Source organism: Babylonia areolata, chromosome 24 (genome assembly GCF_041734735.1).
Source record: "Babylonia areolata isolate BAREFJ2019XMU chromosome 24, ASM4173473v1, whole genome shotgun sequence".
NCBI lineage: Eukaryota > Metazoa > Mollusca > Gastropoda > Neogastropoda > Buccinidae > Babylonia > Babylonia areolata.
This window is the reverse complement of record NC_134899.1, coordinates 17,902,551-17,929,026: the sequence shown is the minus strand read 5'-3', so window position 1 is coordinate 17,929,026 and position 26,476 is coordinate 17,902,551. Positions and strand designations below refer to the sequence as shown.

Sequence of the window (26,476 nt, the reverse complement as noted above, 5' to 3'; positions counted from 1 at the left end):
CGCACGCACACGTGCACACATACACACACGCACACACGCACGCATACACACACATACACATTATCATCATCATTATCACAATCACCATCATGATGAACAGTGGATCGTCATCATCACAATCATCATCATATCATGATGACCCGGGGATCATCATCATCATGATCATAATCATCTTCAACATCGTCATGACCTGTGGAATAGCATCATCATCATCATCGTCATCATCATATTCATTATCATCGTCGTCGTTGTTGTCATCACCATAAGCACAGTCATCATGACCCGTAGAATACCATCATCATCACCATAATCATTACTACGACATGTAAAATAGGCTACTTGCTAGTTGGAACGGTTAACACAGTCTCTGAAGGATTATCTCATGGCAGCGTTTATTTGTTTGACGATATAGAATATGTTGATCAAAATAAGTATAACATACTGTAATGCCCTTTCAGCTGAACATTTAATGCGTGCACTAAAACACTTCATGATTTCATGTGGTGTTGCCAGCCAACTTTGTGATCTGCTGGACATTGGAGAAGAACGCGACTGTGCGCATGTGTTTAAAGGAAAATCTCAGCGACTCACAGACTGAAATTTGTATGTGTAAATGATTTGATGTATGGAATTTGATTGGCTGACATGGAGAGGAATATGTCAGTAAGTATGGTTGTTAGTAAAAGAAATGGGGGAAAGGTGTAGTTAGAAACAAAGACTCTTTCTCTCTGTCTCTCTCACATACACACACGCGCGCTCGCGCGCGCGCACACACACACACACACACACACACACACACACACACACACACACAAGATTGTCACTTTGCATGGCGGGTTTGTTTGTTTTTTTCAATACATATTTATTAGGTAACGAAGACAATTCATTCTACAGATATCGTACGAATAAGACCGATCAAACAACACCATGCATAAATTCATCAATGACGTGAACAAAGGCAAGCATATGCAGGTAGACATTGTAATGATGTTCATATCTTTTAAGATACGTTGTTGTATTTTTCTATTCAATAATGAAACAATCTTTTTTTTTTCATATGTCATCAAATGTAATAACTTCGATAATATTTTTAAAAGAAAGTTAATGAATACGTGAAAAAATATGAACCGACATCACATCCATCCACCCACCACCACCCTCCCCACACCCCACACACACCGATTTCGTCTTCCTGAAAACATAATCCATCAAACTATTTGGTGTTTCATTCCTTACATGAGATGATTTTTATCTTAATATATAAAAAAAAAGGAAACTTACGAAAGATAATCGAGGGAATAGACTCACACCCTTCAACAGAAAAGAACAAATAAACCTCTTTTTTTTAAAGTAGATTTCGTGGATTACACATAAAGTAAATGGAGAAAGAAAGAAAAAAAGGAAAGAACACAAAAAAAATATAGTGAAGAATCGGATATATTCATTTCGATTTTGAAATTTGATTTCGAAAATTGCTAAAGAGATTCACAGCCATACGTGTTTGCCTTGATAAAGAGGAAGGGAACATTGTAGTGACCACAAGAATGACACGGTCACGTGAATAATGTGAAGAACTGTAACGAGAGAACGCCACCGAGAGTCAGCATCCTAGGTTCAGGAGAATCACCCGAGTGACAGGAACCACGGGATGTTAAGGATGATAGAGCACTTCCGTGTCAAAGTGCGACGATCTGCTCTGAACCAACGGGGCCGTTTCAAAAGCCAGACAGGGCGAGAGTAAAGGTCAATGGCTCACAAACATGCCCAAGTTTAACAGTACGGGTCATACACTGCTGTTGGACAGAGCTTGTAATTACAGAGTCCAACTGCCATTGCCCCTTTTGAGCAAACCGAGTTTTTGTGTCCAGACAGTAAAGTTTATCTTGTGTTATGCGCCACATTCATCTACAGTTACATGGTTTTCACAGACAACCAACAGTAAACGCCAACCAACAAATAGTAAAGTTGAACGGAACTCCGTCAAACATGATAATAGCATCTATCTGCAAATTAAAAATAAAAATAAAAAAAACTTTTTACAAAACATGCCGAAACTCCACCTACACGACGAAATTACTATGAAAAATCAGGGACTGGATGGAGGCATATGAAAGAAATCAATCATAAAAGAAAAATCGCTTGCAAACGCTCAAAAACCCAGTTCCAAGTGGGATTTTCGATAAATGTTAGGCTCCGAACTTACCTCTTGATGTACCACTTCCATCCATCCATGACCCCAGAACGCGTTTCAAAGTGGACCTCATTTCAATGTCCATTCCAAAAGACAAGCAGATGTAACTGGGGTAAGGTCTACTCTCTTCTAGGTTCAGACCTGAGATGACTCGCCTCTTCAGACCTACCACTCAGCCTTCACACCACACTTCAGATATTCCATACCCAGAAATCCGGTGTCTTTTAAAATACACGCAGTATGATTTTACGCATTGAAGCACGATACCTTCATCTGAAATGCTGGTTTTCTATCAATGTAAAAACATTCTACGGAAGACACACTGCTCTGGCACAACTCCCACATGAATGTGATTATTCTGATCGGATCATAGGCAAAGTACATTGACATGAAAACGGCACTGGGAGAGAAAGGGAGAGAGCGAGCGATCGAGAGAGAGAGAGAGTACACTGACATGAAAACGGCACTGGGAGGGAGAGACAGACAGACGGAGGGAGGGAGGGAATGAAACAGAATCCAACTTTACAGATCATCTGCAAGCAAAATACACTGAATACACATCGGACACATGGAAGGTACATATCTATATACAGCAACGTCCTGCTATCCGTCTTTGAAAGCGTGAACACTGAACATGACTTCCGTCACGTTATGGGTTCCATAAATCCGTTGACAGGAACCATCGACACAATCTTTCAAATCACACACGCCAATTTTTCTAAATTTGCAACTTACATTTTATTCAGTTCTCGCTCCTGTACATCATACGGATTTCCGTCTAAAATCAAACAATGTGCATAGACCTTGAACTGAACAACACGCGCGAAGAAAAAAAAATGAAATAAATGGAAAAAAAAAGTTCAACCGAGTCAGATGATCAAAAAAAAAAGGGGGGGGGGGGGGGTGAACTCTTTTAGACGTCAAATGTCTGCATCATCAAACTGTCGTGGCCTCGCCGATAACGTCAGTATTATAGAGAGAAAGAGATGTGGGATGTGGGATTCAGGGGTGGTGGGGAGAAGAAGTGGAGGAAAGGGGTTGCTCAAGGTCGCGTAAATGACGATGGTGACCTTTCCCTCCCCAATCGTTTAACCCCGGCGGCTAGGGCGCCTCCTCCTGAACGTGCACACACATAACCCACGGCTGTTGGCGGTGCCCACGAAGTTCCTGGGACAGATCCTATCCCGGCAGTTGGACTGGGAACCGGTGGCGGCCGTAGTGGTGGTGGTGGTGGTGGTGGCCGTGGTGGCGGTGGGGGTGGGGGAGTGCCTGGGTCGGTTCGTGGGCGACAAGTTACCGCGGTTGCGGACTTGCATCCACGCCTCGATCTCCGCCATGGTCGCGTTGGGCGAGAAGCCGATGGAGGTTTTCAGTGTGCATCTGCACACAGACGGACACGATGAGGATGACTTTAAAAAAGATTCTTTTAAAGGTTAAAGGTACCATAGTCTTTTACGGCTATCGGGCTACTAAAATCAATTCCGCTGTGTCCAGGGAGTAGGAAGGCAGGTCCCTTGCCGAAGGACACCCATTATTCAAGGAAACCGTAAGTCTACGTGTTAAACAGAACCCAAAGATGACAATGCCAGAAGTGTAGTGTTTATGTAAGTTAACATAATATAAATAAGCATTGACCAAATGATTATTAAACGTCAAAAACGTTCGTGTAGATTTTCTGCTGGGTAATTCGGCAACCCGTAATAAACTACTGAGCTGTTTTCAGTCAAAGACCATTATACAAGACAACAAGAATGACCGAGAGAGACAGAGAGAGAATGAGAGGAGAGAGAGACACAAGGAGAGAGACAGACAGACAGACAGAAAGAGACAAGAGACGGCAGCAAAACAGAGACTGCAGATAGACAGAGACTGCAGAAACACACACATCCCCTCGCCCCTCCCCTACCTCCATCCCCACCCCACCCCACACTCCCATCACCCCTAGACCCCTCCTCCCCTACCCCTCCAACCTCCCTACCCCCCCCCCCCCCTCTCTGTCTCTCTCTCTCTCTCTCTCTCTGTCTCTCTCTTTCTCTCCCCACATACACACACACACACACACACGATGTATACTAATTACTCACTCGCAAAAGTCTCGGTCAAAATAAGACGTGCACGTTCTGTCGTCCTCTTCCCCACTTTCAGCACAGCACGGACCTTCGTTGGGACATCGGCAGTAGCACTGCTCAGGATCCCACACCTTTGCGTTGCGGCAGCTTTGGAAGCGCACGCAAAGGCACTTACACTGGTAGGGGTCGAATCTGGAGAAGAAAAAAAAAACAGGAAAGAAATTAAATGAAAAACGACCCAGGATATGCTGAGATTTAGGAGGAGTTCAGCTTGCAGAAAAATGACGTTATTGAGGTCGTGCACGAACACACGTTTTTGTTTTGTTTTGTTTCGTTTCGTATCATGAGTGTCTAATCATGGTGTGATGAAATGTAATGTAATGTATCATGCGTTACACTGTGTGTTTTGTTTGTTTGTATGTTTGTTGGTGTTGTTGTTTGTTATTGTTTTTTGGAGGAGGTGGGGCAATACAATACAGTAACACATGGCAAAATAGCAAGACAATGGAGAAATACAAGACAATGCACTGCTTTGCAAAGCGACGCAATGAAATACATAGCACTTCCAGGCTCATACAGCACAGCACAGCAAAGCACAGCACAGTAAGTACAGCTTATCATTATGGTAATTCATGTAGTACAATGGAAAGTAGCTGTAATACATCAGAAAAGACATTAGACCGACACGACATGACACAATACAATATAACGAAGTAAAACTATGATTATACACAGCACAAAAACGCGACACGACACGACACGTCACTCACAATACAACAGAACTGTATGATTGATAGTCCTGTCCGACTGTGACCATCACAACAGCAGAGAAGGCAACTGCTGTCTCGACTGTCTGGGCTAGAGTTTGATTACAGTGGAGAGTGTCTTGCCCAAGTTACATCCCCACTCTCTTGGCCAAAAGGGGTTTAGGACAGTTGGCGTTGGGATGGTTCCCAAAGGCCAACTAGCCCCCAAGGCTGCAGCACTAAGAGCCAGTGGAATTTTGCCCCCTAGTTTGAGAGTCATAGTCCTTCACAAAAGACCAAGCTGTAAATGACTTCCCATTGCAATGGAGAAACCACTGATAATGCATCTTTCACTTTGCTGTTGGCCCAACTTTAAACTTGTGAAAATAGAACACTGCACAGCATAATAGCGTGACATGACCACGACACGATTTGATGCGTCACGAAATGACGCCCAAAACAATGCGGCATGACACAATATAAAAATAACACAACATAATATAACACAATGCAGCTCAATGCCAAAACATAGTATAACATGACAACGAATAATTCAGCACAGGAAAACACAACCGGTCCCATTTTGTCCTGATCTCCGACATCCGAAACCGTCTCTTTTAATCAATTCCCCTTCCATCATTCTTTGCGCCTTTCGTCTCATCTGTGGTAGAGTCTCTCGTCCCATCTCTCGTGCTGTCTCATCTCTGGTAGAGTCTCTCGTGCTGTCTCATCTCTGGTAGAGTCTCTCGTCCCATCTCTCGTGCTGTCTCATCTCTGGTAGAGTCTCTCGTCCCATCTCTCGTGCTGTCTCATCTCTGGTAGAGTCTCTCGTCCCATCTCTCGTGCTGTCTCATCTCTGGTAGAGTCTCTCGTCCCATCTCTCGTGCTGTCTCATCTCTGGTAGAGTCTCTCGTCTTATTTCTCGTGCTGTCTCATCTCTGGTAGAGTCTCTCGTCCTATCTCTGGTGCTGTCTCATCTCTGGTAGAGTCTCTCGTCCCATCTCTCGTGCTGTCTCATCTCTGGTAGAGTCTCTCGTCCCATCTCTCGTGCTGTCTCATCTCTGGTACAGTCTCTCGTCCCATCTCTCGTGCTGTCTCGTCTCTGGTAGAGTCTCTCGTCCCATCTCTCGTGCTGTCTCATCTCTGGTAGAGTCTCTCGTCCCATCTCTCGTGCTGTCTCATCTCTGGTAGAGTCTCTCGTCCCATCTCTCGTGCTGTCTCATCTCTGGTAGAGTCTCTCGTCCCATCTCTCGTGCTGTCTCATCTCTGGTAGAGTCTCTCGTCCTTATCTCTCGTGCTGTCTCATCTCTGGTAGAGTCTCTCGTCCCATCTCTCGTGCTGTCTCATCTCTGGTAGAGTCTCTCGTCCCATCTCTCGTGCTGTCTCATCTCTGGTAGAGTCTCTCGTCCTATCTCTGGTGCTGTCTCATCTCTGGTAGAGTCTCTCGTCCCATCTCTCGTGCTGTCTCATTTCTGGTAGAGTCTCTCGTCCCATCTCTCGTGCTGTCTCATCTCTGGTAGAGTCTCTCGTCCCATCTCTCGTGCTGTCTCATCTCTGGTAGAGTCTCTCGTCCCATCTCTCGTGCTGTCTCATCTCTGGTAGAGTCTCTCGTCCCATCTCTCGTGCTGTCTCATCTCTGGTAGAGTCTCTCGTCCCATCTCTCGTGCTGTCTCATCTCTGGTAGAGTCTCTCGTCCTTATCTCTCGTGCTGTCTCATCTCTGGTAGAGTCTCTCGTCCCATCTCTCGTGCTGTCTCATCTCTGGTAGAGTCTCTCGTCCTTATCTCTCGTGCTGTCTCATCTCTGGTAGAGTCTCTCGTCCCATCTCTCGTGCTGTCTCATCTCTGGTAGAGTCTCTCGTCCCATCTCTCGTGCTGTCTCATCTCTGGTAGAGTCTCTCGTCCCATCTCTCGTGCTGTCTCATCTCTGGTAGAGTCTCTCGTCCTTATCTCTCGTGCTGTCTCATCTCTGGTAGAGTCTCTCGTCCCATCTCTCGTGCTGTCTCATCTCTGGTAGAGTCTCTCGTCCCATCTCTGGTGCTGTCTCATCTCTGGTAGAGTCTCTCGTCCCATCTCTCGTGCTGTCTCATCTCTGGTAGAGTCTCTCGTCCTTATCTCTCGTGCTGTCTCATCTCTGGTAGAGTCTCTCGTCCTTATCTCTCGTGCTGTCTCATCTCTGGTAGAGTCTCTCGTCCCATCTCTCGTGCTGTCTCATCTCTGGTAGAGTCTCTCGTCCCATCTCTCGTGCTGTCTCATCTCTGGTAGAGTCTCTCGTCCCATCTCTCGTGCTGTCTCATCTCTGGTAGAGTCTCTCGTCCCATCTCTCGTGCTGTCTCATCTCTGGTAGAGTCTCTCGTCCCATCTCTGGTGCTGTCTCATCTCTGGTAGAGTCTCTCGTCCCATCTCTCGTGCTGTCTCATCTCTGGTAGAGTCTCTCGTCCTTATCTCTCGTGCTGTCTCATCTCTGGTAGAGTCTCTCGTCCTTATCTCTCGTGCTGTCTCATCTCTGGTAGAGTCTCTCGTCCCATCTCTCGTGCTGTCTCATCTCTGGTAGAGTCTCTCGTCCTTATCTCTCGTGCTGTCTCATCTCTGGTAGAGTCTCTCGTCCCATCTCTCGTGCTGTCTCATCTCTGGTAGAGTCTCTCGTCCCATCTCTCGTGCTGTCTCATCTCTGGTAGAGTCTCTCGTCCCATCTCTCGTGCTGTCTCATCTCTGGTAGAGTCTCTCGTCCTTATCTCTCGTGCTGTCTCATCTCTGGTAGAGTCTCTCGTCCCATCTCTCGTGCTGTCTCATCTCTGGTAGAGTCTCTCGTCCCATCTCTGGTGCTGTCTCATCTCTGGTAGAGTCTCTCGTCCCATCTCTCGTGCTGTCTCATCTCTGGTAGAGTCTCTCGTCCCATCTCTGGTGCTGTCTCATCTCTGGTAGAGTCTCTCGTCTTATTTCTCGTGCTGTCTCATCTCTGGTAGAGTCTCTCGTCCTATCTCTGGTGCTGTCTCATCTCTGGTAGAGTCTCTCGTCCCATCTCTCGTGCTGTCTCATCTCTGGTAGAGTCTCTCGTCCCATCTCTCGTGCTGTCTCATCTCTGGTAGAGTCTCTCGTCCCATCTCTCGTGCTGTCTCATCTCTGGTAGAGTCTCTCGTCTTATTTCTCGTGCTGTCTCATCTCTGGTAGAGTCTCTCGTCCTATCTCTGGTGCTGTCTCATCTCTGGTAGAGTCTCTCGTCCCATCTCTCGTGCTGTCTCATCTCTGGTAGAGTCTCTCGTCCCATCTCTGGTGCTGTCTCATCTCTGGTAGAGTCTCTCGTCTTATTTCTCGTGCTGTCTCATCTCTGGTAGAGTCTCTCGTCCTATCTCTGGTGCTGTCTCATCTCTGGTAGAGTCTCTCGTCCCATCTCTCGTGCTGTCTCATCTCTGGTAGAGTCTCTCGTCCCATCTCTCGTGCTGTCTCATCTCTGGTAGAGTCTCTCGTCCTTATCTCTCGTGCTGTCTCATCTCTGGTAGAGTCTCTCGTCCCATCTCTCGTGCTGTCTCATCTCTGGTAGAGTCTCTCGTCTTATTTCTCGTGCTGTCTCATCTCTGGTAGAGTCTCTCGTCCCATCTCTCGTGCTGTCTCATCTCTGGTAGAGTCTCTCGTCTTATTTCTCGTGCTGTCTCATCTCTGGTAGAGTCTCTCGTCCTATCTCTGGTGCTGTCTCATCTCTGGTAGAGTCTCTCGTCCCATCTCTCGTGCTGTCTCATCTCTGGTAGAGTCTCTCGTCCCATCTCTCGTGCTGTCTCATCTCTGGTAGAGTCTCTCGTCTTATTTCTCGTGCTGTCTCATCTCTGGTAGAGTCTCTCGTCCCATCTCTCGTGCTGTCTCATCTCTGGTAGAGTCTCTCGTCCCATCTCTCGTGCTGTCTCATCTCTTGTATAGTCTATCGTCTTATTTCTCGTGCTGTCTCATCTCAGGTCGCTTCTTATAAGCAGTGTCGTCTCATCTCTGGTACAGTCTCTCGTCCTATTTTATCTCTCGTTGTGTGTCTTTTCTGATCTCTCGTCTCGTCTCACATGTAATGCCATCCCATCTCTCGTCCCCCGTCTCTGCTCTTGTCGGTCGCGTCGTCTAATCTCTCGTCTCGTTGCTCGTCTTGATGGTAGTGTCTGTATCTCTGGAATCGCCTGTCATGTCAAATCTCTCCTCGTCTGATCTCGCCTCTGCTTTTCTTTCTTCTCGTTGATTACTACTGTCTGTTCGTTGCAAGGTGAATTTAGACACGTACACATGCATTCAATTTGACCACGCGCAATGGGTGAGGGCTTTGACGTGGAGAGAGGATGCGGGTAGTGTATTGAGAAAAATCACACACACACACACACACACACACACAGAGAGAGAGAGAGAGAGAGAGAGAGAGAGAGAGACTGAGAGAGACAGAGATAACTAGAAATGATGAGGCACTGGGTGAAGAGATCATCAGTCAACAACAGCAACAACAAAGGGATGATCTCACCTCTGGTTACGCAGGCAGTCGCTGGGATCCAAGTTGCAGACGGCCCGGCACGACAGGTGGCGCTCCACTTCCACGCTGGAGAACCCTTCCCAGCGCATGCTCAGAGCGCCCGGATACAGATAGCGTGCCCGCAGCACCTGGTGAGAAGACGAGACAACTAGAATGTGATTCAGGGGAGGAAAAGACAATAATACAGCCCCCCCCCCACCACTACACCTCCCTTCCTTAACCACGTCCAATCCCTCACACATTCCCCCGCACTCATTCTAAGAGTGTACATGTGTGTGCTTAACTGAATGAAAGCAATTGGAATGTAATTCAGGGGAGAGAAAAAAAACAACAACACTGCACCCCTCCCCCTAGCAACCCCTTCCCCCCTACCCCCACCCCCACCCACACACATACCTCCCTCCATCACAATGTCCAATCCCTCACACATTCCCCACACTCATTCGAAGAGTGTACATGTGTGTGCTTAATTGAATGAATGCAACTGGAATGTACTTCAGGGGAGAGAAAAAAACAACAACACAGCTCCCACCCACCCAACCACCACGAACCCCCCCCCCCTCCCCCAACACACACACACACACACACACACACACAGAGACCTCCTTGCATCACAAAGTCCAGTCCCTCAAACATTCCCCGCTCTCATTCTACATATGTGTGCTGAACGGAATGAATGAGTACATGTCTAAATTATCGCCGCGCCTTGTAATGAAAACTGACAGAAAAAGTGTTTTTGCTTTGTCGTTGTTGTTGTTGTATAGTCTGCTAACATCATTGTTCATATGGAGAACACATAAAAACAGATAATCTATATACAGACATTACAGACATTATAGATGAGAGAGAGGGGTGGTAACACACAGACGCAGACACACAAACACACACACACACACACACAGACACACACACACACACAATCAAAACACAACAGAATACAACGAAACACAATACGACACAGCGGGCGCGCGCGCGCACACACACACACACAAATCAACCACCACACCACATCTCACCATACCACAACACAGCACACCAAACCTCGCCATAACACAACAAAACACAACACACACCGCAAAACACAAAGATTTGTTCAACCCCAACAACAGAAACCCCCTGCCCCCACGACCCCCGAGCCTTACCACCCAACAATACACACCATTCCTCTCTCCCTCACCTTCAACACGATCTTCTCCTTGTAGCGGGGTTCACAGGAGAGGAACTGGGTAGGAGTGCACCCACCACAGCGTTGCACCATGGTACACTCCGGGTAGTAGGCGACCTGGTTGTCCGAATAATCCAGGGGCAGTCGCACAGACATGTTGCGAGGAGAGCACTCGTCGGAGGTGGCCATGATACCCCCTAAGATCAACAAAAATAAGAAAAGAAAATATACTACTACTACTGCTGCTGCTGCCACTATTACTGCTACTTCTCCGAAGAACAAAGAAAAAAATGTATACTGCTACTACTACTACTACTATAGTACTACTACTACTACTACTACTAATAATAATAATAATAAAAAGATGAAGGAGGAGGAGGAGAATGTTTGTATGACAGTCAGTCGTGTCCAACTATGACCATCACAACAGCAGAGGAGGCATCTGCTGTCCCGACTATCTGGGTTAGAATTTGATTATAGTGGAGAGTGTCTTGCCCAAGTTACATCCCCACTCCTTCAGCCAAGAGGTTTTCAGGACAGTCGGCGTTGGTATGGTTCCCAAAGGCCAACTCACCCCCAAGGTAATAATAGTAATAATAATAGTAGTAATAATAATAATGCTACTGCTGCTGCTGTTGCTACTGCTGCTACTACTACCTTTCAGTTTCGGTTTATCAAGCAGGCGTCACTGCGTTCGGACAAATCAAATTCATTCCCGCTTCGCCACATCAGCTGGGCAGGTACCTGACCACTGAGCAGCATAACCCAACGCTCAGATTCTGACCATGACTGCATGTTTATATGTTTGTGTACCTATCAGACTGGATTCCATGTCCAGAATTTCGCCAGAGGACAGACAACTCTTTTGTTGCTGTGGGTTCTATTTTCAGTACTCCAAGTGCACGCTGCCTGCTACACGCTGCACACGGGACCTATGTTCAACGTCTCATCCGAATGACTAGACGCTCAGTTTGATTTTCCTGTCAAACTTGGGAGAAAGAGTCAAAGCGGGATTCGACCCCAGACCCTTACGGACACTAAACTGGTATATAAGTGTCTTAGCTATTCTGCCGCCTTGCTCCTTACTACTCTACTGTCACTAAAACTACTACTACTTCTACTACTGCTACTACAACTATTGCTACTGCTACAACTGCTACTGCGAGAAAGGAATAGAAGAAGAATAGACGATACAGGGTGAATACAGGGGCGGTGGTCTAGAATTTCACACAAGAGAAAAAGACCCATGTGTGTGTGTGAAACCACTTATTGCCTTCAGGACCTTGGTGACAGAAAATCAGTCTGGCGTGCTTCTGAAATATATCCTGTGTACTTTTTAATAAAGCGGTGTGATTTATTCTGTGGAACATAAATAATTGAATAAATGAACAGATGAATAAATGACTAAAGAAACAGACAGACAGATAAATAGATAAATGAATGAATAGATAAATAACTAAACAAATACACGTAAGCATATACATAACTAAATGCACTGCCAAGAAGATGGGAGTCCCAATAAAGAATGGGAGGGGGGAGGGACGGAGGGGGGCATCATCCTAACCTGTAACCTCAGTCATGTCTCATCCATCAACCACTCAGCCCTTCATTGACCAGCATACTGGTCAGTCAGCAGCGGTCAGTGACGGGCGCAACAGCCAAGTGGTTAAAGCGTTGGACTTTCAATCTGAGGGTCCCGGGTTCGAATCACGGTGACGGCGCCTGGTAGGTAAAGGGTGGAGATTTTCACGATCTCCCAGGTCAACATATGTGCAGACCTGCTAGTGCCTGAACCCCATTCGTGTGTAAACGCATGCAGAAGATCAAATACGCACGTTAAAGATCCTGTAATCCATGTCAGCGTTCGGTGGGTTATGGAAACAAAAACATACCCAGCATGCACACCCCCGAAAACGGAGCATGGCTGCCTACATGGCGGGGTAAAAACGGTCATGCACGTAAAAGCCCACTCGTGTACATGCGAGTGTACGTGGGAGTTGCAGCCCACGAAAGCAGAAGAAGAAGAAGCAGCGGTCAGTCAGGGGCCTGATATGTGTAGACGGACTCACATGGAGGTGGACCGACCAGTAGGGGAGTAGTGAACTGCAGCGAACTGGAAGCGACGACCACTGTTTTAGTTCACGCACGAACTGAATTCTTTTCCTCCAAACGTCAACTTCCCATCTCTCTCTCTCTTTCTCTCTCTCTGTATATGCGTGTGTGTGTGTGCGTGCGTGAGCGTGCGCACGCGCGTGTGTGTGTTTGTGTGTGAGAGACAGAGAGAGAGAGGCTGAACACGTGTACCCTTTCTTCGAGAAGTAGAAATCCTTTCGCTTTTTCTTTCTCTCTCCTGGTTTTTGTAATAAGAGACAGAAGGAAAAGAAGGACAGACAGAGAGAAAGGAAAGACTAAAATCTGAAAGGTGAAAAAACAGAAAGAAAGATGAATCGAAAGAAGAAAGACTGGGTGAGAAGACGGAAAGAAGATAAAGGAAAATACAGACACGTACATACATACATACTTGTCTGTTCATACAGCAGAATAATAGTAGTTCTGTGTACTTACCTCCATTAATGACTCGTTTCCCATCTTCAGTTTGGAAGGGACTGAAAACTGACGAGAGAAAAAAAAGAAAAAAAAAGCAAATTGGTTAATGTACATGACTAATTCAAAGATATGGTTAAAGTTTCCGTTTGGACACTGAATTACACACACACACACACACACACACACACACACACACACAACCTTACACACACACACACACACACACACACACACACACACACACACACACACACACACACACACCACTTACGGGAGGAAACAGCTTCTGTAACGGTTTAAAGTGTATTGGAAGACGAAATCCGTCTGCTCGATCACTGTGTCACCTTCAATACTATTAGAGATATGTTTGCAGGAAAAACTTGAATCTAAGAATACGGGTAACGTTCCCAGTCGGTTGATGCTAATGTGTGATGAACAATCACGATGGGGGAAGTTTGTGTTTAAATGCTGTAACAATTTATGACTTTACCTATTTTACTTATTGTATGAATGAGCTTTCTTTGACATTGAAATTCATTCTGCTCTATCCACACCTCGTAAGTGCACACAACACCATTATCACCAAATCCTGTACTAACATGCAGCATGAAAACAAACAAAAAAACCTAACCCCCCCCCCCCTACCCCCACCCCCCACACGTCACTCCACAACTCCCTCTGCAATAATAGCAACGGCAGCAATTACAGTAAACATATCGCATGCAAAAACCAGTCCCACCACAAACACTTCTACTATGTCAATCCACAGCAAACAGTTCTGACACCCACACCCTGTCCTTCTCCACGTATCGCCTATTATCGTCTATCCCTTCACTGTCATCGCCATCGTCTATCCCCTCACTGTCATCTTCATTGCCTATCCCCTTACTGTCATCTTCATCGTCTATCCCCTATCCCCTCACTGTCATCCCCTCACCGTCATCTTCATCGCCTATCCCCTTACTGCCATCTTCATCGTTTATCCCCTCACTGTCATCTTCATCGTCTATCCCCTCACTGTCATCTTCATCGTCTATCCCCTCACTGCCATCTTCATCGTCTATCCCCTATCCCCTCACTGTCATCTTCATCGTCTATCCCCTCACTGTCATCTTCATCGCCTATCCCCTCACTGTCATCTTCATCGCCTATCCCCTCACTTCCATCCCCTCACTGTCATCTTCATCGTCTATCCCCTATCCCCTCACTGTCATCTTCATCGCCTATCCCCTCACTGTCATCTTCCCTCACTGTCATCTTCATCGTCTATCCCCTCACTGTCATCTTCATCGCCTATCCCCTCACTGCCATCTTCATCGTCTATCCCCTCACTGTCATCTTCATCGTCTATCCCCTCACTGCCATCTTCATCGTCTATCCCCTAACTGTCATCTTCATCGTCTATCCCCTCACTGCCATCCCCTCACTGCCATCTTCATCGTCTATCCCCTCACTGTCATCTTCATCGTCTATCCCCTCACCGTCATCCCCTCACTGCCATCTTCATCGTGTATCCCCTCACTGTCATCTTCATCGCCTATCCCCTCACTGTCATCTTCATCGCCTATCCCCTCACTGTCATCTTCATCGTCTATCCCCTCACTGCCATCTTCATCGTCTATCCCCTCACTGTCATCTTCATCGCCTATCCCCTCACTGTCATCTTCATCGTCTATCCCCTCACTGCCATCCCCTCACTGTCATCTTCATCGTCTATCCCCTCACTGCCATCCCCTCACTGCCATCTTCATCGTGTATCCCCTCACTGTCATCTTCATCGCCTATCCCCTCACTGCCATCTTCATCGCCTATCCCCTCACTGTCATCTTCATCGCCTATCCCCTCACTGTCATCTTCATCGCCTATCCCCTTACTGCCATCTTCATCGCCTATCCCTTACTGTCATCCTCGGTGACGTTTCGTCCATCATCGGTTACAAGCAAGTCGATGAAGTCGTTGACGTTGTGGATGCCACCTCTGCGGATAATCAGCTCCTGCCAGGACTGAGGCAGATGGTTTGGGCCCCCTGCTGCACCCGTCAGCCTGGGCCTTCCGCTTCTCTGCCTTGATTGTATTCTTTGAAGCTGATGACCCCAGCAGGAAAGGAAAGAGAGTTGTTGATGTTTTTTTTTGTTTTTGTTTTTTGTTGTTGTTGTTGTTGTTTTTTTTTGGGGGGGGGGTTGTGTGTGTGTGTGTGTGTGTGTGTGGTTTTTTTGTTTGTTTTTTTTTGGGTTTTTTTCAAAATCGTAAATGTCGTTTTGTTTATCTCTTTTAATTTTTTTTTTTTTTACTTCATAACGTGGACAGTATAAGAAGGTACACACCTGAGCTGGTTTTTAAGTTATGTTACGCCACGATGGCGTGATAATGCATTGTTTTTGCACTGCGTTTCATTGCACTGCATCATATTACTTTATACTGCAATGCAAAGTCACAGAACAAAGAGTGCAAATAAACTTCGTATCACATCACATCAAGTTACTCGCCATTGAAAAGTTTATGAGGGAAAAAAAAAGACGAAGAGCAGATGACAAGTTCTTCAATATATGAATACTTTACATAATCATTTTTAATGCATTATACTACATTACTGATCACTGAATAATATACGAAAAACAAGAGTGGGATACCAATTCTACAGTGCATGAAGCTTTGGCAAAAACAAAATGGAACAAAACACAAAACAACCCCCCCACCCCCCCCCCCACCCCCACCCCAAAAAAAAAAAAAAAAAAAAAAAAAAAACCCTCATAATTTTACATTCCACTGCATTCAGTAAACAAACGACAAATAAACACTCCTTTAAAAAAAAAAAAAACCCGCCCATTTCATCGAAACTAGGTACAAAGGGGAGTGTGTGGTGGGAATAGTGAGATGGAAGGACAGAAGGTGGGAAGGGGGTGGCTGGACATCAATGAGTCTCAAGCTAAGCTGGGCATAGCACAGAGCAGCGGAGTAGAGTAAGGCAAAAGTGGGACAGGACGAGCACAGAACACAGCAGAACAGAAAATGATTTTTTATTTAATGTGTGCGTTGCAACAGCATAGTGGCTGCAGTACTGAATATCAGAACAGATCAGAGCAAAGTATTATGCACAGAGTGGAGTAAAGTGATAGGCGGTGGAGCAGAAGACAGGAGTGGGTTGGAGTACAGAGGAAAACAGAACAGAGGAAAACAAAAACACGGAACGTATTGTAGAGAGTAGAGTGGAGAAGCAGCACCGATACACAGATCCGACTGTTGAGGAACAGTGCTCTCAGTACACTCTTTTGTGTGGATCACCACGAGCACCAGCCATGAACTTAAAACATTCAAGTCACTGAAATCTTAAACGTGTTTTTGAACTAACTTTGAACTACAGAAAAGAATCTCCAAGCTGGACTACAGTACACCACTGAGATCAAATGAAAAATAAGACACTGGATTGGACACGTCCTCAGAATGCCATCAGATGCCTCCCCGTGAGTACCCCTTCTCTGAATAACAAACTGAAAAAGACCTCGAAGAAGACAATGCGAGACATGGTGCAGATCGGTTGAGAAAGAACAGAAGGAGAATGGCTACAACACCTGGTGAAGCCAGCAAACACAGCACTACAACACCTGGTGAAGCCAGCAAACACAGCACTACAACACCTGGTGAAGCCAGCAAACACAGCACTACAACACCTGGTGAAGCCAGCAAACACAGCACTACAACACCTGGTGAAGCCAGCAAACACAGCACTACAACACCTGGTGAAGCCAGCAAACACAGCACTACAACACCTGGTGAAGCCAGCAAACACAGCACTACAACACCTGGTGAAGCCAGCAAACACAGCACTGCAACACCTGGTGAAGCCAGCAAACACAGCACTGCAACACCTGGTGAAGCCAGCAAACACAGCACTGCAACACCTGGTGAAGCCAGCAAACACAGCACTACAACACCTGGTGAAGCCAGCAAACACAGCACTGCAACACCTGGTGAAGCCAGCAAACACAGCACTACAACACCTGGTGAAGCCAGCAAACACAGCACAACACCTGGTGAAGCCAGCAAACACAGCACTACAACACCTGGTGAAGCCAGCAAACACAGCACTGCAACACCCTGCAACACCTGGTGAAGCCAGCAAACACAGCACTACAACACCTGGTGAAGCCAGCAAACACAGCACTGCAACACCTGGTGAAGCCAGCAAACACAGCACAACACAAGAAACATGCAGTGGAGATCTCTGGTGGCGGCTTTACGTGCGACAGGACACGAAGAGGATTCATACACAAACTAACTACCTGACGAACAAACTAATTAAATGACTGAGTAACTAATCAAATGACTAATTCATTTGCGTTTATGCTGACAGACAGTTCAATCAGCAAATTATACACCTTGTCTTGTCACATTGTAACATATACAGATTGTATGTATGATAGTCGTTTCCGAATATGACCATCACAACAGCAGAAGAGGTAACTGCTGTCCCGACTATCTGGGCTAGAATTTGATTATAGTGGAGAGTGTCTTGCCAAAGTTACATCCCTACTCTCTCGGCCAAGAGGGTTTTCGAACAGTCGGCATTTGGATGGTTCCCAAAGGCCAACTAGCCCCCAAGGCTGCAGCACTAAGAGCCAGTGGAATTTTGCTTCCTAGTTTGAGTCACAGTCCTTCATAAAAGACTAAGCTGTAAGTGATTTCTCACTGCACTGGAGAAACCATTGATAATACAACTCTCACTTTGCTACACAGACTGAGAGATTAATGAATAGGTCAATGGACATACTCACATTGTAACATATACAGACTGATAGATAAATGAACAGATCAACAGACATACTCACGTTGTAACATATACAGAATGGCAGATAAATGAATAGATCAACAGACATACTCACATTGTAACATATACAGAATGACAGATAAATGAATAGATCAACAGACATACTCACATTGTAACATACACAGACAGACTGATAGATAAATGAACAGATCAACAGACATACTCACATTGTAACGTATACAGAATGGCAAGTAAATGAACAGATCAACAGACATACTCACATTGTAACATACACAGACAGACTGATAGATAAATGAATAGATCAATGGACATACATTGTTGGTCACCGATCTGGGGCGGACTGTCTGCCTGCTGACCGCATGGCTTGGGCTCTGACCTCCCACCTGGGTGACATAGTATAATCATCACCATCGTCGTCATCATCATCAACAAATAATAATCATCATCGTCGTCCTCATCATCATCATCATCACATGATAATAAGGTTCTTCTGTCGGGAGTCGGGAGAAAACGGGGTTGCAGAAATGCAGACGAGGAGTGACGACAGCTGCAACACGGCGAACGCACGGAGGCTGCAGTCAGAACTGGCCGAATGGATGCGGTACGTTTAGAGTTCAGAGACACTCGAAACAAGCGCGACAGACATTACTAGTACGTTTGTGCATCGAGAGAGTCTGGTCAAGGGTTGATCCCGAGATACTTCACGGACCATAAGAAAGGAACGGTGCCAGGGCCAGTTTGCCCCAAACGACCGGACGAACCAACATCATATTATTTGTCTGCTGACTTTGGGGGTGGGGGGTGGGGGGGGGAGGCCATTTCGCTGAATTTGATACGACTCTCTTGTGTTGTTAAAGAAATAAAACGTTGCATTTTTTCTTTGTCGAAGCTTCAAACCACCGGAAATATCGCAGTAAAACACAACCCACTACAGTTAGTCACTACAGCTGATTGACAAACCTCTCCACCTACCGATCGCCCTCCTTCCCAGAGCCCTCCCCCCCCCCTCCCCCGCTCCCGCCCTTAAGTTTCAGTTTCAGTTTATCACGAAGGCGCCAATGCGTCCGGACAAATCCATATACGCTACACTACACCTGCCTGAGAGCAACATAATCTAACGCACTACGCAGGCCTTGAGTGCATGCAGGACAATACTTTGGTTGCCATGGGGATTTTATTCAATGCGCCAAGTGCGTGCAGCACACGGCACCTCGGTTTATCGTCTCATCCGAATGACTAGACGCTCAGTTTGATTTTCCAGTCAAACTTGGGAGAAAGGGCGAGAGCGGGAATCGAACCCACATCCTCCCCACGGACACTGTATTAGCAAATGAGCGTCTTATCCATTCTACCACCTTCCTCCCCACAACACATACACACACACACACACACACACACACACACACACACACTCATCCACGGGCCCTAATCAGGTGATCAGGTTTTCGCTCATCAGTGCCGAATCTCGACGAGATCTCCAAGAGAGGACCCTGGATGCCCCATACAGGGCTGTACGAGCTCAAGCCAGTCTCTGTTTGTCTGTAGCTTGACTGTGTCTGCCATTGGTTGCTGGCGCCTGGTGTCAGTGACAGTGGGATGAGGATACCTCAAGTGGTCAGTTCCGGTTGATCTCCATCACACAACTACCGCTTGTGTTGGCCCAGTACAAATGAAACCTTGTTCCCAGTTCCCTCGTGACGTGTACATACAAAGCCTCGTTAGCTTCAGTTTAGTCAGGACAAGGGAGGTGGGCGGGGAGGAACGGAGAAGGGGGGCTGGAGGCGGAGAGAGAGAGAGAGAGTGTTCAATTGTTCTTTGTTGCGAGGGCGATGGCTCTGACTCAGACTGGTCAATGAAATAGGGTTTCGGAGAGAGAGAGAGAGAAAGAGGGCCTAGGGGGGGAGGAAAGAATGGGTTGGTGTTGGGTAGGCCTATGGACATGTAGGGCCATGGAAAGCCCTAGAGGAAAGGGGGAATGGTAGAGGAGGGGCGGAGAAAGTGTAGTGGAAGAAAGGCCAGGTGGCACTGACAACACTGCACCTCTTCAAACTCCCGAGTTAGCTGTTGCCATTTAGAATTTTCAGCCCGAACTGGTAAGACATATAGATAGATAGATGGATATATAGATAGATAGGTAGTTAGATGAATGTTTATTTGTTCGCAGTTGATAACTGATTTCTTTTGCAAAACTCTGCTTTTGTTTGTTTGCTGTGTTTAGTTTTAGTGCGCATATTAATTTCCTCTGCGAGGGTTTTACGACAGACGAAATGAGTCTGAATCAGAGTCTCTGTCAGTTTGAAGTTTAGGCCTTACGAAAGAGAACGCCAGAACACAAGATGTATTGTATGGGCCAGCAGCCTACAATATAGTACAGCATAGCCATTCATCGTCGGAAAAACCGGTGTTGTACTGACAACTGGGCCCTCTTAACCCGTCATCATTGTATTCTGCGTCACATGGGTATATAACATTGTTTCCGTGTTGTACAACCTTTATGTATTATAGACAATAACTGAGTAAGCTAAGCAATTAAAAAAATAAAAATATATATATATATATATATATATATAATATCAACCCCATGAAAGAGAGTACAAAATCTTAACAGCGTTGGTTTGTGCGAATAATGAATGTCTACAGCAAACATTTATCACGGATACGCCTTTCAGCATTAGGCCACGCGCATTCCAGGAATGATTGAAACATAGTACTTAGTAGTCGAGTGATAAAAGCCTTAGTCCATTTAATTGGAGCATGTCTCAATTGTACGTCTGAGGGCAAGGAAAAAGCTTTGTTGGATCCACTGTGAAGTGGTTTGAAAGGAAATCAGTGTTTCGCTTTGCCTTTGTTCTCTGGGAAGTAAGCATTGGTGGTGTGGATGGTGAAGGGAGAGGAAGGGAGAGAGATGTATTTGAAATAAATGATAGGGAAGCTGAAACTTTTGTACGAAAGAGTGAAAGAAAGGGAAAGGTATATATGGTATACTGTCAGTACCATTATCATCACAGTCATTGTCAAGTATGAATCATTACAATTATGTAAATTTAGAAATGCGGTGATTATCAAAAAAAAATAATAAAAAAAATCTTTCAACAAGTAAACGAACCAAAGAGAGAACAAACAACAAACAAACAAAAAAGAACGAAAAAATATTTAAAGCTGCAAACAAACCAAACTAAAAAAAAAACCCAAAAAGATTAAAAAAAATAAATAAATGTGAAGTGCCCAATGTACAATACACAATCACGCTTTTTTCTGGATCAAGACCATCTATCTATCTCTCCCTCTCTCTCTCTCTCTCTCTCCTCCAAAAACCAACACTTTATAACCTGAATAAAGTACCCACCAGCACAGAAAAAGCAGCACAGCACAACAGTCCAAGCACAAGCATGATGATGATGATGATGATGAAAACGATGAGTCCCGAAAATCACAACAATCGAGAAATATCACAGCCAAAAAAGGATTGGAACTGGATTCTTGGATCTCTCTGACGCACGAATGTTACATTCAAGGCCTTTCTTGCCGCTAGGAGAGAACGGGTCCACCTTATATCCTCTTCCAGGCGCACTTTGTCAACCCTCGGCCTACTCCATCCTCTCCATCCACTCAGAGCGCACTCTGCGCGTGCGCCGAGTACCTACGTCATTGGTCGAGAATCGTGGCTGACTTGGTAGGTGTGTACGTCACTAGGAGAAGGAAGCATTGGATGACTCGATAACTGTAAACGAAGCTGGTGTCATGTGTGTGTGTGTGTGTGTGTGTGGTGAGTGTGTGTGTGTGTGTGTGTATGGTGAGTGTGTGTGTGGTGAGTGTGTGAATGTAAAACGCCTGGTGTGGTTGATCTGGCCCCGACTCCTGCCACCTCCAGTCCATGATTTTGCTAACTGACCTCTTTCTTCTCAGTGTACTTGTGTTCGTTTTCCAGATGGGTAGAAAAAGTAAGTCATGTGCCATGCATGTTGAAGGTAAATTTTAGAGACATGGAATGACCAGATCTGTTATGTTCCATAGCTCGTGTTCATTCTGTACAGCATAAGAGAATCACCCAAGGAATAAAGTGTCAACATTCAGTGAATAAAGGCTCAAGAATGTGAAGTGAAAACTGCACATCTGTCTGAAAATAGCAAATACTCAACGTTACAATCGATAGGTATTCATCTATAACAAAATTACAAACTATTATTCAATACAGCTGTATATAATGGTCAGATGTCGAAAACTTAGATCATCGACAGTGGCTTTTTTTGTTTGGTTGGTTTTTGGGGGGTTTTTTTGTTTTGTTTTTTGTTTGTTTGTTTTTTTGTTTTTTGGGTTTTTTTGTATTTCAGGTTACGTGACAGCGCTCATGAACGTGAGACAGAAAAGTACACAAACACACCCAGAGGAAACAGTGTGATCAAGGATGACCAGGATTCTGACAATAGACACAAAAAATTAATAACACTGACTTTTCTACTGAAAATACAGCACAATCTCACGCCCTGTGGGACAGTTAACTGAAACCAACTTGCACATTATATAATATTGATTGATGATCTCATGCAAGATGACGCAGCAAAGTCGTAAAGTTTATCCTGTTTAATAGAACAAAGATGAACAGACAGGTAGACAGACAGATAGAGGCCTATGTGGAAGCTTACAGACAGTGTGAGATGAATGTTGATGGGAGTTTCTGTCTTGACTATATCTCGTGACGTCATTGTTTCATGACGCAATCTTCGCTCACTCATCGCTGTTACATCTTTCTTCAACATTGTCCACCTCATCTCATTGCCTCATTCCAGGCTTCAGCCAGTTGTTGATTGCTATGCCCATCTCACGTATGTCGTGAAACTATATATATATATATATACCTGCATGTTCATTATTGCTGCAAGAAATTGCAGCTCACATAAAAACTGGTGTTGAAACATCGACGCTAATGATTGCAGATAATGGAGGTGAAACTTGGAAAAGACTCACTAACAGTGTTATGTGCCTTGGACTTGTTTATCCGGAAATTTCATATCAGTATGGTGATTCAGCTTTTGTTATTAGAATGAGTTTCCGTGTCCTTGAGGGAGCGCTACAGCTCACGGCAAATCCTTCAGAATATTTATTTTCGCATCTTCAATTATCTCATTATTTCCAGTGTGTGTTTATGTGCCTGCGTGATTGTGTGGTGTGTGTGTGTGTGTGTGTGTGTGTATGTGTGTGTGTTGTGTGTGTGCGTGTGTGTGTGCCTCTCTCTCTCTCTCTCTCTCTCTCTCTCTCTCTCTCTCTCTCTCTCTCTCAACCTCTCCACATCCTCCATGTCCCCTTCTTTCCTTCCATGAAACCTTCAATAGTAATAATAATAATAGTATTAATAATAATATCAATAAATCGTACTTATATGGCGTAAACTCCCCATGGATGGGCTCAAAGCGCCTCACATGAAACTATATATATATATATATATATATATATATATATATATATATATATCGGTGCATTATACCACAGAAGAGCACATGAAGACATACAAGTGGAAAACAAAATATGTATCCACCAGTACAATACTACAAATTGCAGATATATGAATAATCGCAGGAAAAAGGTACAACACACACGCGCGCGCGCGCGCGCGCGAGCTTAAACACCAACCCACAGGCGTACACATCACAATACCACATCCAGATCCCGGACATGAATCACGAATTCAAAACAAGCGCGCGCGCATGTGTGTGTGTGTGTGTGTAAGCGCGCGCGCATGTGTGTGTGTGTGTGTGTGTGTGCGCGCGCGCGCGCTCCCTAAATCCCTCCATCTATCTGTTTCCCGTGTTTCTCTCAATCTGTTTTTGTGTCTGTTCCTTCTTTTCAACATAGTCTTTTCGTTTGAGTGATACTGGACAGGTAGTTCTCAACGTCGGTCGGTCTCTGTCTCTATCCGTCCGTCCATTTGTTCTCTCTCTCTCTCTCTCTCTCTCTCTCTCTCTGATCTCACTGAGATAAACCAAGTGGAAACAGCAACACTACTGAGGTTCTGAAGACTGATGACCACTTCTACGAAGTCTTGGCAGACAAGAACTCGCCTCTTCAACCCAGTGGCGCCATTGACAACCGAGTGATGTGATTGGTTGGCTGTACGATATGACGTCAGAGAAAAATTAAGTGTCCTGTCTTGTGACGAGATGTACTGTCGTGTTTATATGGTTGTGGTTGTGGATTATTATGTTTGGTGAGGACGTTTGTGTCGTGTTGTTGGGGGGATGGGGGGGTGGGGGTTAGGGGATGAGAGCTACTGATGTTACAGATATTTTGTGTGTTTGTTATGTTTTGTTGATGCTGGTGTCGTTGGTACCGCCGTCAGGTTGTATTGTTTTAGTTGAAGTTGGTGGTGGTCAGGTGTTCAGTGGTGTTGTTATTGTTGTTGATGTTGGTCCCTAATGACGCCTGAATTGTTCTTTTCCGAAGTCTCGAGAAATCGTCTGCTTGTGTGAAGATTTGGCTGTTGATGGCTGAATTCTAAGATAGAAGATATTTGTTTTTTGACAGTCAGACATCTTCCCTTTCCCGTCCTGATGCTGGAGGCTCTTTCAGCTATGAATAGTATCCCCACCCCTTGGGAATTATGTGCTAGAAATTTCGACCTTTCTATCACTTTCTGTTTGTTGTTGTTGTTTTCGTCTCTTACTTTCTGTCTTAATAGCAACACGCGGTTTTGTAACTGGGCATTTCTATTGTATACGCTCAAACAGGACGCGTAAGTTGCCCGCTGATGTTTTTGGCTTTGTATGCTTGTTATACACCCTATTACATATATATAATTTTATCCATAGTTATGTTTACATATATAATTTTGTGTTTATGCATAGGTCCCCCCTCATCCCCCCCCTCTTCCTCCCTTCCCACCTTTTTTTTTCCAATCCTCTCTGGCGAAAAAAAAAAGTATGGAATGGTGTACGTCAGAGGCATGTCATAGGTTTGTGTGCATGAACATGACTGTAGTTGTGCCTTAATATCTTTTCCATTTGTTTCAGTTTCTACTGGACCGATAATGATAGTGTTTCCTGTTCTCATATGGCCCTGTGGTGGCCGGCTGGGCTATATACAATAATTTTAATAATATAACGAAGGATCCCGTCCTCAGACTTTGTGCTGGCCACAGAGTCAGCTGATTGTAATGGCGTTAAGTGTGTGTGTGTGTGTGTGTGTGTGTGTGTGTGTGTGTGCGTGTGTAAGGAGGGGGTCAGGGGTGAGTGTTTGTATGCAGGGTGGGAGGGTGGGTGGGGTATGTTTTAATTTATCATCATAATCCTTCTTCTTCTTCTTATCATTATTATTATTATTATTATACCGTTTAGAGAGGTCAACATTAGTTTACACGAATGTCTAGCAAGGGAAACAAGGCTAATATTTCAGTTGTCTTCGAAAAGTAGGCTAATTATGGCATTACTTGCGTAACATTGTGGTCGCGTACGTTGGTTTCGCTACCAGTACCGTTGTAGCTAGCCGTCTACCTTCTTTAAACCCCTTGACTGCGTAGAACGTATCACACACGTATATAGTGACGTCACTGATGACGTCATCAGAAAAGGGAAATAACTCTGGAGGGCTGATAATTCACACAATTTATCTAGAGTGGCATATCTCCAGACCGTAATGTTCAACTTTAGAATACTAAACTCAGGGGGGCTGTTTAGACGAAAAACAAAGGGTGTTTTAGGCTCACCTCGATGCGCTGAGTTGACTGGAACCCTCAGCTAAGCTCTAGGACCACTCCTTTCCCATAAAACTGCGACAAATACACAGTAAGCTGAGTACTCCTTCCCCACCTGCACGCCACACACAGAGATTGATGACGCGACCACCCGCGTGATCAGCAGTCAAAATGGCTTGCAGGAGGTTTCTCTGGCTGTGATCGGCTGAGCTTACTGTGTATAAAATTGTCGCAGTTCCATGGGAAAGTAGTGGTCGTACAGCTTAGCTGACAAACAAACAAACAAAACCTAAGACACCCTTTGTTTTTCGTCTAAACAGCCCCCCTGAGTTTAGTATTCTAAAGTTGAACATTACCCTCCAGACCATTTTAACGGTTTTAGGCTTATTGCTTTGGATATTGTTTTGCGGCTTGAAACACCACTTTTTGCTGTTTTCCCCCTGGCATTGGAGGCTGTAATCAACAGACAACGTTATTAGCCCTACTAATGATAACTCCCTGTCTGGGTAACTGGTTAATTTGTTGATCAATCGGTGATAGTTCAATCTGTCGGGAAGGCAATAAGTCGTTGAATAAAGTGAGCCATCGATTGGTCAGTCAGTCAGTCAGACAATTACTCAATTTCATCGTTTGTTTGTGGATTCTGCAATCATTCAGTTGTTTGTTCTGTACCTTTGTTTGCTGATTCTACGATGGATTTTTTGTTGTTGTTGTTGTTGTTTTTTGCTACTACTACTACCACTACTGCTGCAACTGCTTGCTGCTGCTGCTGCTGCTACTACTACTACTACT

The 26,476-nt window shown here is 45.2% G+C and overlaps 1 protein-coding gene across 1 annotated transcript; it reads right to left on the bottom strand.

Moving 5' to 3' along the window:
* Positions 1 to 832: 832 nt before the first annotated feature.
* LOC143298492 (uncharacterized) lies at positions 833 to 21,583 on the bottom strand. The gene is made up of 8 exons (XM_076611307.1): positions 21,347 to 21,583; positions 18,315 to 18,383; positions 15,115 to 15,298; positions 13,233 to 13,280; positions 10,680 to 10,864; positions 9,494 to 9,630; positions 4,276 to 4,452; positions 833 to 3,571 (listed from the first exon to the last, which is right to left on the bottom strand). Exons 1-8 carry the CDS (start codon positions 21,389 to 21,391, stop codon positions 3,280 to 3,282), a joined length of 1,137 nt encoding a protein of 378 aa, XP_076467422.1. The 5' UTR covers positions 21,392 to 21,583; the 3' UTR covers positions 833 to 3,279.
* Positions 21,584 to 26,476: the final 4,893 nt, after the last annotated feature.

What these genes read in the sequence shown, in the direction of transcription:
- LOC143298492 (XM_076611307.1), bottom strand. Translation starts at nt 21,391, where the DNA reads ATGCTTGTGCTTGGACTGTTGTGCTGTGCTGCTTTTTCTGTGCTG. An exon ending in AGGAGAAGATCGTGTTGAAG is followed by an intron (nt 9,631 to 10,679) that starts GTGAGGGAGAGA and finishes TCTTCTCACCAG; the next exon opens with GTGCTGCGGGCACGCTATCT. An exon ending in GACTGCCTGCGTAACCAGAG is followed by an intron (nt 4,453 to 9,493) that starts GTGAGATCATCC and finishes TTTCTTCTCCAG; the next exon opens with ATTCGACCCCTACCAGTGTA.